Below are 13,499 nucleotides of genomic sequence, written 5' to 3' on the forward strand. Positions count from 1 at the left end.
AACGTTCTTATTTCTTTGTCAACAAACTACTAATCCTATATTGAAGACCACAAATTAGTCGTCTTCAACTAATTGTTTTATAATCATAAAGTAAGATTTATTAGATTGAATAATCATTCCACCTGAAAAAGGTTAAATATTGTATATACCAAAACAGAGATTTCATTAGGTACCCACTAACAAAAAGCAAATATTTAACAAATAAAGAGTTCAGCCTGATCAAGTGCCTAAGTACAGCACAATGACCATGTTTTAACACACAAAACTGAAGTGTGTGATTGTGTGCGTTTGTTTGGAGTGTGGCTTTCATGCGTGTCAAAAAAACTTGCATTGGATCCTGTGCTTGAAACAGGTGCAAGACAACTGGAATCTTACTTTGTATAGAAGATTGTAAGTTCTAGCATTCCTGTGTAAAGTGCCAACTAAATATTCAATGTCTTTAGTTTTCATATTGAAAATTCGACTTCCAGGCCCTCCTGTAGAAAGCTTCTACTTGTTTACTCAGTTTCGTGGTTAATTTACCCAATAATCTTTTTGAAATTAATGCTTCTAATGTCCGTATGATCGGTGAATTGTACGAAAATATTCCATGCAACCCAAGTTCTTGTTCTATGGATTCAATATTTTATCTTAATATAGAAAAGAAAGCAATAGAGATAGACATGACAAGCGTTTTCGTATATCCACTAGTAGACTAACACTTAAAATAAAGGTTTTGAGTTAATCATAATTACCTTTGCTGTGTATGGTTACTTTTTCTTACACATCTAGTAGAAGAAATTATTTTCAAAGAAAGTGAGTGTATACAATGTCAATTCATATAAATTTAATTTGTTTATAGAATTAATTTTTTATATTTTGACAATGTATATATCTTATTACCGTTTGATGCATATCAACTTATTTGAATTTGAATTTGAATTTCAAATTTTACATATTTACTACACATCTAAACATAATAATATGTACACTTTTAGTGCATATAAGTTCAACTCTTAGTCCATATGCATATGGCATATTCTTTGCATCTAAACTACTAGATTTATTTTCTCCAAAAAAGAACTACAATATGTAAAGAAATTTTTATATTGTCACTAAAAGAAAAATAAACCTAGTTAATGAACGGTATATAACTCACATTCTTCATATCGATTCATTGCTAATCCACTAAAGGAAAAAGAAAAAGATAAAAGGGAGAGAATACCTTCACAATAAAATAGATAATTGTTATAAATGTGGTTGTCCCCGCGCTCAGATGCACAAAGACGTCATGTTGTTTCCATCCTGCCAAGTTTCATCTGTTGACATATCTGGAAGGCACGGAACAAAGCAATCTTTGAAGGGGTCAAACTGACTAGGGGGAGATTTGCCATGTCATTCTCCAAGATATTTCTGCAGCGGTTGAGATTAAATTTCGTCATGGGATTGTAGCGCAAACATTTGATCAGTTTTTTGAAAGACTCTTTAAACCACCGCTAGTACGTCGGGTCCAGTTGGTCAAGTGGCAGGCAGCTGGGAGGGGGATTTTGTCCCTTAATACGGATGGTGCTCAAAGGGGAATCCAAGGATGAGTGGTGGTGGTGGAATATTACGGGATTCAAATGGTCAGGTGTTAGTGGCATTCTTAGTCTCCCTGGGGGTCAATACAAGCCTGCGCGCTGAAGCATTAGCACTTTTAACGGGGCTTCGCCTATGCTTCCAGCAAGGCTTTGTGCAGGTGCGAGTGCAGACAGACTCGCTGGTTCTAGTGGGTATATTACAACGGAGGTTCTAGTGTTCATGGCTCATTCGAAGAGAGGTACACCAAAGATGGCAGCTAGTCGCAGATCCTACACAGTTTTCGCATTGTTTTAGGGAAGCCAACAAAGTGGCTAACATCTTAGCTAATGTAGGTATCTTGCATCCGCAAGATCATGTAAGGGTATATCACCAACTCTGTTCTCTTCCACAGCTAGCAAGGGGGAAAGTTAGGTTGAATATGCTAGGCTTTCCTTCTATTAGGCTTATCAAAGGATTGTCTTGATGACCGGTCCTGGTCTTGGCTTGTAAGCTTCTGATTGGGCAATAATAGCAAGATTTAAATTAAAAAAAACATGTGTAAACAACCTAAGATAAGTAGGTCACAGATTAAAGTCATTAAAGAGATAAATGGTGAATCACTACTGATCATCTTCTTCAAATAAAAGAAAAATCATTAAAGATGAGCAAGTCCTACGTCTTTGAAAAACATTTCTTTTCCCTAGGATGGTAAAGCGTGGCAAAGTTGGTTGCAGATATGCTTTCTTGGAGTCATAAATTGACTGTTAGATGATGTCAAATTGAAAAGATTCTACAAATGCAGTCAAATTGTCTTACGCATGGCGTTGGCATCCATGCTTTATAGGTATTCATTGAGCAATGAACAACAGCGATTATCACCAGTGAAAGTTGAAGGTCAAAGAAGCTTTACTTTGCCCAAATCACGATACAATTAGCAATGGTGCCCTTGAAGTTGATATTAGTAAACAACAATAGCATTTGTGGACTAAATTTTGCACCTTTTCGCTAATAACTTTCTTCATAATTGTATATCTGTTGACAATGTTCTTCATAAATCTGCGAATTGACTAATTAAACCAATTTAGGTAGCACATATATTAGCGTACTATTATGTACATAATCAGCATGCAGAAAATTTAAGATGGCTAGTTTATTTTTGGTGAAATTTTTGGAGTTCTTTTATGTACAACGGAAAAGAAGTATTGGCACTTGTATAAAGTTTCATAGTTATTGGTACTTGAGTTAACGGGATATATGGTTACTAAATTTTTTTAAAATTTCTTATTGTAGTCATTGAACTCTTTTTTGCTATAAATGGTTATTTACCTAATTGAAAGGGGCTTTTTTAACAAAATAATATTTGTTCACATTAGTTGAGTGACAAAAATTTACATTTTCATAAGTTTAGAGTGACGAAAATATACATTTTTATTAATTGAGTGACCTTTTTGACTAAAGAAAATTTTAACAACTAGAATAAGGAACTCTAGAATAAAGAACTTTAAAATATCGGATGAAATACATTAAACCCTCATCAACTATACACTAAGTTGCAATTTATCTCTCCTAACCTTTTTTATGGGCAATTTTCCCCCATGCATATTATGGGGCAAAACTACGTCTTAATATAGATATTGAATCAGATTCCAAGGTCTCAATACTGATATTGGAAGGCCATTTATCGATGTCCTTGGATGATTCAGAAGGATATTGATGCATTGCTACACTTCCACGAATCTATTGTTAAAGTGTCTCATTGTTACGTGAAACTAATAAGTCAGCAGATCATCTTTCCAACATAGGTGTTTTATATCCATTTGATAAAATTTATGATTAATTTTCTACACTGCCTAGCCTTGTAAGAGGAGATTTGAAGCTCGATCAGATAGCTCAATACTTTGTTAGAAGACACTAATTTTGAGAACATTGTCTTTTTTGTTTAATTTTCTTTCATTCCAAATAGTCATGTAATTTTGGAGGTAAGGTTCATGTCCCCTTCCATCTGTATTTTTTTTTAATTTCATTAATAAATTTGGGCTTACATCCATCCCCCGTATACGAGATTTGCTCCTTGAAAAAAAATATTATGGGGGAAAACTTGTCCTTCTATCTTAATTATTTTTGCCTTTTTTCGCTATCATGTTCTTTTTGGTTTCTTCCTTTTTATTTTCTTTATCTGCCTTGCTATATTTGTAATTTTGTTTAACTTAATATAGTAAAGCATTGGCAGCTTGTTTATTTGTTAGTTTTCCAGCTCATAAGAAACTCTATATCACAACAAGATCTATATATTTTACATTTTGAAGCCTATTTGATCTAAAAAACCGATGGCAAAGTAAAGCTATCACTTGACTAATTATCAATAGTAATAAATAACAAAAAATTATACTGATGCTGTTGGTTTTTTTAAAATATATTTTACTATAAGTAACTTGTTAACTTTTCTTTCCTATGTGATCTATGTTATTTGAAGAGTTGAGAAATTGTTTAATCTAATTAGTTTACATGTATTTAAATTCTTAAATTATTAGGTTGATATGCTTTACATTGTAAGTTACACGAATTTGTAACAATATAGAGTTTGTGATGAATTATTAAGATAAATTTATCAAAAAAAATTATGAAAATATGAGTTAAGGAAAATTAAAATGTTCAGTACAACTATTTTAGTATTGGAGAAAAAGAATTGGCTAGTGGCATGAGAGAATGGGAAAAAGAAGAAAATAAAAGGAAAAAGAAGAGGAAAGAATTGAAAAAAAAAAAAAGGAAAAGTAATTAATATAGCAATAATGGTCTTCTCCAAACACATCATTATGAGAGTTGCAAAGTGCCTATAAAAGAAGTTTACGAGACAAACTCTAATTCCATGAATAATTCAGGAGGGTTTTGTGCATTTAATCCTAAAATATTTTAATCACCATTTTGTACCATTTCTCCTGATCCTTTGTTAAGTAGTTGTTAAAGCTCCTTATTGGTTTCAAAAATGATGAACCACCATTTAAGTATAATACCTGCGAGGAAAGAATAAATTCATTGAAGTACCAAAAAAATTTAAAAAATTGGGCAACATACCATTCTTGAGAACTAATACTATTTTATTTTCTTTTTTGTATAACCCACAAGTATCTGCGTCCATTTACGGTCTGTGACTAATTCTGTTCGAACCAGATCGGGCTCTTGTGGGAAAACTCTCCCAACGTTGCCTGTAGTGGGGCCAATCCACTGGAGCCATGTGTCAATTTGAACATGGTGACCTGTCAGCTCGGCCAGGTGGGATGCCAATTCGCGCATGGCCGCCGCCTTCCAGCTGGATGGGCCTAGTGGACCGCAGCTCCCGAACCTTTCGAAGCCAACAGACGGAGTTCTAAGAGGAATCCCTCTCTAGTAGGGCTCATACTCCTATAAGAAAACTACTACCCGGAGTCCTATAAATATAGCACAACCAGACAAGATAAGGTATGCCTTTTCTACAGTAATCAATATTGTTGCCCTATTCATTGCTATAACTGACTTGACCGTCGAAGTCACAATGGGGAACCAGTCCCGCTGTTCATCCCTTTGCAGGTCAGTTCGCTCACCTCGCCAGTACCAGTTCGCTCCCACTCGGTTCGCTCAGCCCGCTGCTACTTAGTTCGGATCGCACTCTCGACAGTCGCATCAATTGGCGCCGTCTGTGGGAAAGCAATTCTACATTTTATGAATCATGTCGAGGACAAGATCCCAAAGGAACGCTGACGAATTCAAGGGGAACATGCGAAGTGACCCCCAAAATCTCCGTCAAGGTCCAACTCCTAGGGATGAGGGGATGGAGCTCTCCCAAATCCCGCTTGGACAACTAGTGCAAGCGGTGGCGGAAAATCTGCCTACTTTCAAAACCATTGTGAACTACCTAAAGGGGCAGACCGAAGACCATCATGACCAGGAGCCCAAAGCATGGAAGACTGGTGGAATCGAACCATCGAAGTCTAGAACAGGAAGTACTTACCCCCAACAAAAGCGGGCGCGGAAGGAGCTCTCGCATGAATAGCTTGAGATTCTGGAGGCCTCTCACAGGAACTCCCGAACAGAGCACCCTGAGCCTTTTCGGGGGTTCCCGGGAAGGAGCACTCTCCAAGGAGAGAAGAGTACCAGATACAAGACGAACTGGACCTGTCGTTAGATCCGGAGACAGACAAGTATACTGCCTCCCCCTTTGTGCCAGACATCGAGAACTACCCGTTGCCTGCGAAATTCAAAATACCAAGAATGAGTCCTATGATGCAACCACGGATCCGGAGGATCATCTATTCACATTTTTGATGCAAATGCACTTACAAACAGCTGCCGATGCCATCAGGTGTAAAACTTTCTCAATGTTTCTGGAAGGAAAGGCACGTCAGTGGTTTCAGGGATTGCCCCTTAGGTCCATTCGGTCCTTCAGCCAGCTCGTGCAACTATTTGCAGCTCAGTTTGTTTCATTACGAGCCTTCTCCAAGAGCATTGCTCACCTAATGACAATTCAGCAAAAGCCTGAGGAATCGCTGCGCGAATACATGGTGCGGTTCAATAACGAATCCCTCCAGGTCCGGGATCGGAACAATAAAGTTATCATGGCTGCTTTTATCAACGGGTTACGCATGCAAAAACTATACATCGAGTTTGTCGAGAAGCCTCCGAAGCCAGTTCGGGAAATGCTGGACCGAGCTCATGAGAAAACTAATGCAGAGGAGGCCAATCGCTTGAAAAGCGCACAGGAAAGACGGAGGGATGAAAGGCGAAGGAAGAACACGGATCAGGGGGATGCACAACCTGATCAGACACGAAAGAATACCTTCGACCGCCTACCCAGGAACAGGCCTTTGAAAGAGAGAGGGCCTGGACCTCCCTCACAATACCTAGGGCTCAGGTTCCGTGATAATGGAACAGAAAGGCCTCTCTCGATCCCCCCGGACAATTGGTTGGCAATAGGAACAGACGAGATCAAAACTTGTATTGCGCTTACCATCGTGACGTGGGGCATGATACGGAGAACTGTCGTGACCTCAAGAAAGACATCGAAGAGTTGATCAAACGAGGGCACCTAAGGCAGTTTATTTGGAATGGACGAACTGACAAGAGGCGTAGGAAGTACAAACGAGACCGTACGAACTATTCACGTGACCGATCTCGGGGTCCTCGAGACCGAACTCCCGAACAGGAAGTGCAGAACTTATCAGGGGTAATCAACACCATCGCGGGAGGACCTGTTAGAGGAGATAGTCACGCAGCTCGGCGGAGTAACCGTCCCCTTCCTAGCAGAGAGAATCTGAATAAATGATTGAAAATGTGCGAAGAGATCATTTATGGGCCAAAAGACGCGGTACCCCTTGCTTTCAATAATCACGAGGCCATCGTGATAGAAGTTATAATGTGACAGCCCCACCTTCCCCTAAGGCGAACCAGAGGGGTTAGCGGACTGCCTGCCCAACTCTCGCCAGGACTAACGGTGCAGTTTAGAGCGATCTATTGCGTTCCGGAACTTATAACGCGCGTAAATAAGGCAAAAGGGCAAAATAACCCAAAATAAAAAAATGAAATTCGGAGTCGGCCATGAATAGTAACCGACCCGTCAGAACGCAACCAAATATCGAACAAACATTCACATCTTGAACTTTAGCAAATACAATCCAAAGTGACATACAAAAGTTGTCAAAAGTGAATATATACACGGTTTGCCAAATTGAAAGTGAAAATGGCCCTAAAGATACACTTAGGGTTTTACTTCATATACAATACAAAAGAAATATACATCTAGTTCATTCGGCAACCATCTATCAAGATTCATTCCAAAAAGAGTCATATTCCATATTCCTGTAAGGAAAACAAAAGGAACGGTGTGAGCTAATTGCCCAGTGAGATACTATCACTTACGCAACCAAGTGCATATAAGCATCAAGCTTTCATTCCATATAATAAAAATAAACAAAGGCACACGTCAAATATGGTGATAAAAGGATACAGATGGCTCTCAAGAGCCCTTTCCTCGTTTGCATTTCTTGATCGGACGTCATTGACTCTCCGTCAATATTCAAAAGTAACCAACCGTAGACTCCACTTCTCTCCCATTCCTTCCACCTAACATCCCTCTACCGGGCCCGCACTCCAAACACTTGCATTGTGGTATTACTCGAGTATACCGGAATCGAGAGTCTCTCATACTACAAGATTCCTTATAACTTTACCCAAGACTCATTAATTGTCACGACCAAACCCTTGCCGGCTCGATTCAATCAACTACCAATGGGGTTGAGCTCAATGATAACATTTGTAGTCGTTGGATACTCGTCCGATCGACACCAAGTCAAGTACTTTCATTTCATGTAACATTTCATGTAACATTCCAATAACATGACAACAATGATATAAAGCATATAAGTGAGAGTGATAAAGTACACTTTCACTTCAATCAAGTCACATTCAATTCACTTCATGCAATTTACATTCATAGCCATATAGTAACACACAAGTGAATAGTACACTCACCAGGGTCAGTGCAGATACCTCCCAAAAGAGAGCTTTAATCACCAATAAACCCTAAAATAATCCAAGAAAAACAATTGAAGGTTCCACTTTCAAAATTGAGTATACAGAATGCACATGTGAGGCTCGACTACCAGTCGTATGCCTCGCCAAATAATTACTAAAGCAAGGTGCAAAACATGATTTTTGGTAACGAAAAGGTAACATGAAGACCTAGGCTCAAACAACCCAAAAGCCCTTCGTTCAAAACACAAGTAAATCCAACTAGTCTTCAAGTAAAATTTCGGCAGCATATCCCTTGTTTACCTATTTTTCAGCCATTATGGCTTCATTATTTCCTCAAATCAGTCCCAACATCTTGTACAAAAATAATCTCATTCCCAAAAGCCGTTCACTAGGCTTAATGGCATTCAAGTACAAAATTTAGCTAGGAAATAACCGGATATGAAAGTCAAGCCCTAAACTATTCAAATGAACACAATAAGACTCGATTACAAGTCATAAATCAATTCTATATACTACCAAAATAGGGTTCCCTAAGCATACACAAACATTAAAGGAAACCAGAAAATTCGGAAATGCAATTAGCTTTGGCCCTAAAAAAATAGTTTTTGTCCTCGTTTTGCAGTAATGGCACCAATTTCACTACGATTATCGGATGAGGGTAAAAGACCCACCATTTCGAAGCTAAAAGACAGGGCTACAACATCACAGAAGGTCACTCAACCCAGTTTTGAGTGAAAACAGGTCAAAAATGCAAGATACTACATCAAAAATGTAAAACAGATTCACCAAAACGCACTCTAGTGGAAACATCATAACTCAGTCTCTCCAACTCCAAATCCAGAAATTCCAAAACCAGTTGAAAGCTAAGAAACAGGGATAAATTTCACCAGAAGGCCTCAACAACCAATTCGGAATGAATTCCAGTCAAAACAACCAGTTACAGGCGCAATTTTTACATTCGGGTACAACCAGAACAGCAATAGTAATTTCGACTTATCTCATTCTACACTACTCCGATTGACCTGAAATTTTGTAGGTACCTCTAAAATGTCATTCCCTACAACTTTCATGATTTAAGCCAAGGCCAATTCGGCCTCTATATAGGAGCTAAAAATTCGGGCAGAATGCTCCCTCAAGAACCCTAGTTTTCTGAAATTTCTTATAAACCAGAAATTGGTTGCAATTAATCACTTTTTCTACCTCCTAGATTCATTATATACCATGTCCAATCATCATAGATAGCCACACAATCATGCTTATATTAAAACAGAAAAATCCCCAAAAATAATAAAACTTCATCATTCAACCAAAACTCAAGATTTAATCCATAAAATTGCATCTCATACAACCACTAAGCATGATTTAAGCATCAATTAAGGGAGGAGGGTGGTTCTTCACAACTCACCTTAGTAACCAAAGAGATGGAGCAACCTTGCACTTAAATCTTCCAAATCACTTCACCAAGAACCTTAATCCTACCAAGAGAAGAGTTTTTATGGAGTGATTTGAAGTTTTATCGGTTTAATTTGAAGATTGGAGCAAGATTATGAGATAGGAAGTTGGAGGATTTTGTTCTTCTCTTGAGCAAGACGTTCGGCCAAAGGGGAGCTAAATGTGATGAATTTTTGGTCAAATTTTGATTAAATGGTAAAGTAGGAAAGTTAGTCAAAATCCAAGAATAAATGGGAGGGTGACACTTGTCACCTTTTAATAAATGCTCACCAACCTTGTCTCTCTTATATCAATCCACTTAACACCCTCTACTTATCTCTTAACACCCGATCAATTAATTCCAGTATTCAAAACTTAATCTAGTTGGCCGAATTTTCCCGAACTTTTCGCACTAGTGGGTCCCACATCCGGTATACGCTCTTAATTTCTCAAAATCTATTTGATATTAGAAAAATCATCTAAAAACTATATTTACTCATAAAAATTATCTAGAAAATTTTTCGGATACAGAAAGTGCAGAAAACAAACCATTGAAGATAAGAAAACCTAGAAATATAATAAAACCTAGAAAATGGAAAAATTACGGGTTCTCACATATAACGCGCAACTACAAAGTAAAGAAGGTATGCATAGACAATGGGAGCGCCATTGACATGCTATACTACAAAGCTTTTAAAGAGTTGCAACTGGAAGACAAGCAGTTCATCGCAGTCCAAACTCCCTTGATTGGTTTCGTAGGTCCACTGATTAGACCTGAGGAAATGATAACTCTTATGGTCATGGTAGGAGTGTCGCCAAAATGTCGAACTGTCCCAATATACTTCGCGATGGTGAAAAAGCCGTCGTCGTATAATATGATCCTGGGACGGCCTACCCTGAATGCACTCCGAGCTGTTTGCTCAACTCTACACCTTAGCATAAAATTTCCCACGCTTGCGGGAGTAGTTGAGGTGCAAGGGGATCTAGAGATAGTTCGGGACTGCTAAATCGCAACTCTCAAGGGCAAGAAGAAACTGGTAGCTCAAGCGGCCTACTTAGAACCTTGGGAGCTAGCAGAGAAGAAAGAGAGACTGGAGATGGATGAGGGGTTGCTCAAACTACCGATCAGCAAAGAACGGCCAGATCGGGTGGTCAAGACCGGCTCATGCCTGAGCGAACTGACCAGGAAGGCGCTAGAATCCCTTCTGGCAGAATATGCAGAAATTTTCACCTGGAGTGCGGATGATATGCTCGAAATTTTGCCTGAACTAGCAGTTCACAAGCTACATGTAGACCCTAGTATCCGACCTGTGAAGTAGAAGAAGAGGAATTTCGTGCCTGAACGGAATAAAATCGTCAAGAAGGAGGTAGGCAAGCTATTAGAGACGAAGATCATGAAGGAGGTCTACTACCCGACTTGGTTGGCTAACCCTGTGCTGGTAAAAAATGATGACAAGGCCTGAAAAATATGTGTGGATTTCACCGACCTGAACAAGACTTGCCTAAAGGATTGCTACCATCTTTCCCGAATAGACCTACTCGTAGACTCAACTATGGGATACGAGATCTTCTGTTTCTTGGATGCTTTTAAAGGATACCACCAGATAGCCATGGATGAAATAGATTAGGAGAGAACCTCATTCATCATCGAGTACGGTACCTACTACTATGTCACTATGCCGTTCGAACTAAAGAACACAGGCGCGACCTACCAAAGGTTGGTGAACAGGTTGTTCAAGGACCAAATAGATCGAAATATAGAGGTCTATGTGGAAAACATGTTGGTAAATAGCAGAACTCAGGAGCAATTCATCGTGCACCTTAGAGAAATCTTCGACATCCTTCGGAGATCGCGAATGGTTGAACCCTAAGAAATGCACTTTCGGGGTCAGGTCAGGCAAATTCCTAGGATACATGATATCTAAACACGGAGTAAGAGCTAACCCTGATAAGCTAAAGGCCATTATGGATATGGCTCCTCCCCGAAACATAAAGGAAGTGCAGCGACTAGTTGGTAGGATGGCAGTCTTGAACAGGTTCCTATTGAAATCGACAGTTCAGGGTTCTCCCTTTTTCAAGGCCCTGAGAAGAGGTCCCCAGTTCGAGTGGACCTCTGAGTGCCAAAATTGCCGGCTCTAACTTCTTCTAGCCAGGAGGAAACCCTGTTCATCGCGCGGTGCTACTTTGGGATGAAGACAAGGTCTAGAGGCCGGTGTACAATGTCAGCCATACTCTGCAAGGGGCGGAGACCAGGTATTCTGTAGTTAAACGATATGTCCTAACGCTAGTTCACGTAGTACGAAAACTCAGGTCATACTTCCAGGCTCACCCCATCGTGATGGTGACCGACCACCCCTTGAAATAGATATTGTCCAAGCCCGATGGTCAAATTGGCTGTGGAGTTGTCTATGACCTCAGTTACCAGTCTCGGACGGCCATCAAGGCCCAGGCGTTGGCTGACTTCATAGCAGAAGGTGTTTTCTTTGGACTGCCGAAGGCCGAACAAGCCATAGAGGCTGGCGCTGAACCGGCTGAGGCCGAACGGGCCAAAGAGTCTGGCGCGGAACCAATAGAGGTCGAACAGGCCAAAGAGACTAGCGTTGAACACGTCGAGGCTGAACAGGCCAAAGAGGCTACTGTACAGGCTGAGGCCGAACAGGCCGGAGAGGCTAGCGTACAGGCCAAGGCCGAGCAGGCCAAAGAGGCTGCCGCATAGGCCATCCCAACTTCGATGTTGTATATCGACGGAGCTTCAAATAAAAAAAGGTGTGGAGCCGGACACCTCCTAATTAGCCTCACCGGGGAAGAATTGGCTTACGCCTTAAGGTTCGACTTTAGAGTCTCCAATAACAAGTCCGAATATGAGGCTCTGATCACGAAGATGGAAGTAGCTCAGAAATTGGGAATTGAATCGCTAAGGGTCCATAGCGACTCGCAACTGATAGTGAACCAAGTCCTAGGAAATTACGAAGTCAAGGAAGAGCCGCTGAAAAAATACGTCGCCAAGGCACATGAACTAAGGAGTCTGTTTAAACTGTTTGCACTCGAACAGATTTCTCGGAGTCAGAATAAAAGAGCCGATGCCCTTTCCAAGTTGGCATCCACCTCGTTTGGCACGCTGAACAAAGAAGTGTTGGTGAAGGTCGTCAAAAGGCGGGCATATGAACAGTTGGACACTACAGTGATTCAAGTGATGAACTCATGGATGGATCCTATTGTGCGGTACTTAACCACCGGGGAGCTCCCTTCAAGCAAAATAGAGGCTCGAAAAATTCTTCTCAAGTCACAGAGGTGTGTGCTCCCGGATGGAGTACTGTATAGGAAATCCTACTTGCGTCCGTGGCTGAAGTGTGTGACACCGGAGGAAGGGGGCTATATCCTGCGTGGACTCCATGAGGGCATCTGCGAAAATCATGTTGGCCCGTGAGTTCTGGCCAAGAAAGGGATGCTATCCGGATATTACTGGCCCACCATCTTTCGTGACGCAGCCGAACTGGTGGTGGGGTGTTGGTCATGCCAATTGCATGCACCAATTCATCACGCCCCAACTCAGGAGATGGTTTCTCTTTAGAGCTCGTAGCCGTTCTTCCAATGGGGAATTGACATGCTCTCGATTTGTTTCCCCGAGCTCCAGGAGGTTACGAGTACCTAGTGGTGGCCATAGACTACTTCACCAAGAGGGTGGAAGCCAAACCACTCAACACCATCAGCAGCAGGTCGGTCCAAAAATTCTTCCGGAGGAACATAGTCTGTTAGTTTGGCATACCACGAGCCCTGGTCTCGGACAATGGCCGACAGTTCAATAGCAATTCCTTTTAAGATTGGTGCTCCGACCTCGGGATTCGGCAACATTTCACCTCTGTGGGACATCCTCAGGCTAATAACCAGGTAAAAAACATCAACAGAACTATATTCCACGGTCTGAAGACTCGAATAGAGTCTGCCCGGACTGAATGGATGGATAAACTACCTACCATACTCTGGGCTTATCGAAATACGCCTCGAACTGCCACCCAAGAAACTCC

General features: G+C 40.7%; 1 protein-coding gene across 1 annotated transcript; it reads left to right on the top strand.

The window, feature by feature from the left end:
- Positions 1–12,355: 12,355 nt before the first annotated feature.
- LOC140009931 (uncharacterized) lies at positions 12,356–12,901 on the top strand. The gene has a single exon (XM_072056276.1). The coding sequence runs from the start codon at positions 12,356–12,358 to the stop codon at positions 12,899–12,901; it is 546 nt and encodes a 181-aa protein (XP_071912377.1).
- The last annotated feature ends 598 nt before the right edge of the window (positions 12,902–13,499 follow it).

Source organism: Coffea arabica, chromosome 6e (assembly GCF_036785885.1).
Source record: "Coffea arabica cultivar ET-39 chromosome 6e, Coffea Arabica ET-39 HiFi, whole genome shotgun sequence".
In the NCBI taxonomy this organism is placed as follows: Eukaryota; Viridiplantae; Streptophyta; class Magnoliopsida; order Gentianales; family Rubiaceae; genus Coffea; species Coffea arabica.

What these genes read in the sequence shown, in the direction of transcription:
- LOC140009931 (XM_072056276.1), top strand. Translation starts at nt 12,356, where the DNA reads ATGGAAGTAGCTCAGAAATTGGGAATTGAATCGCTAAGGGTCCATAGC.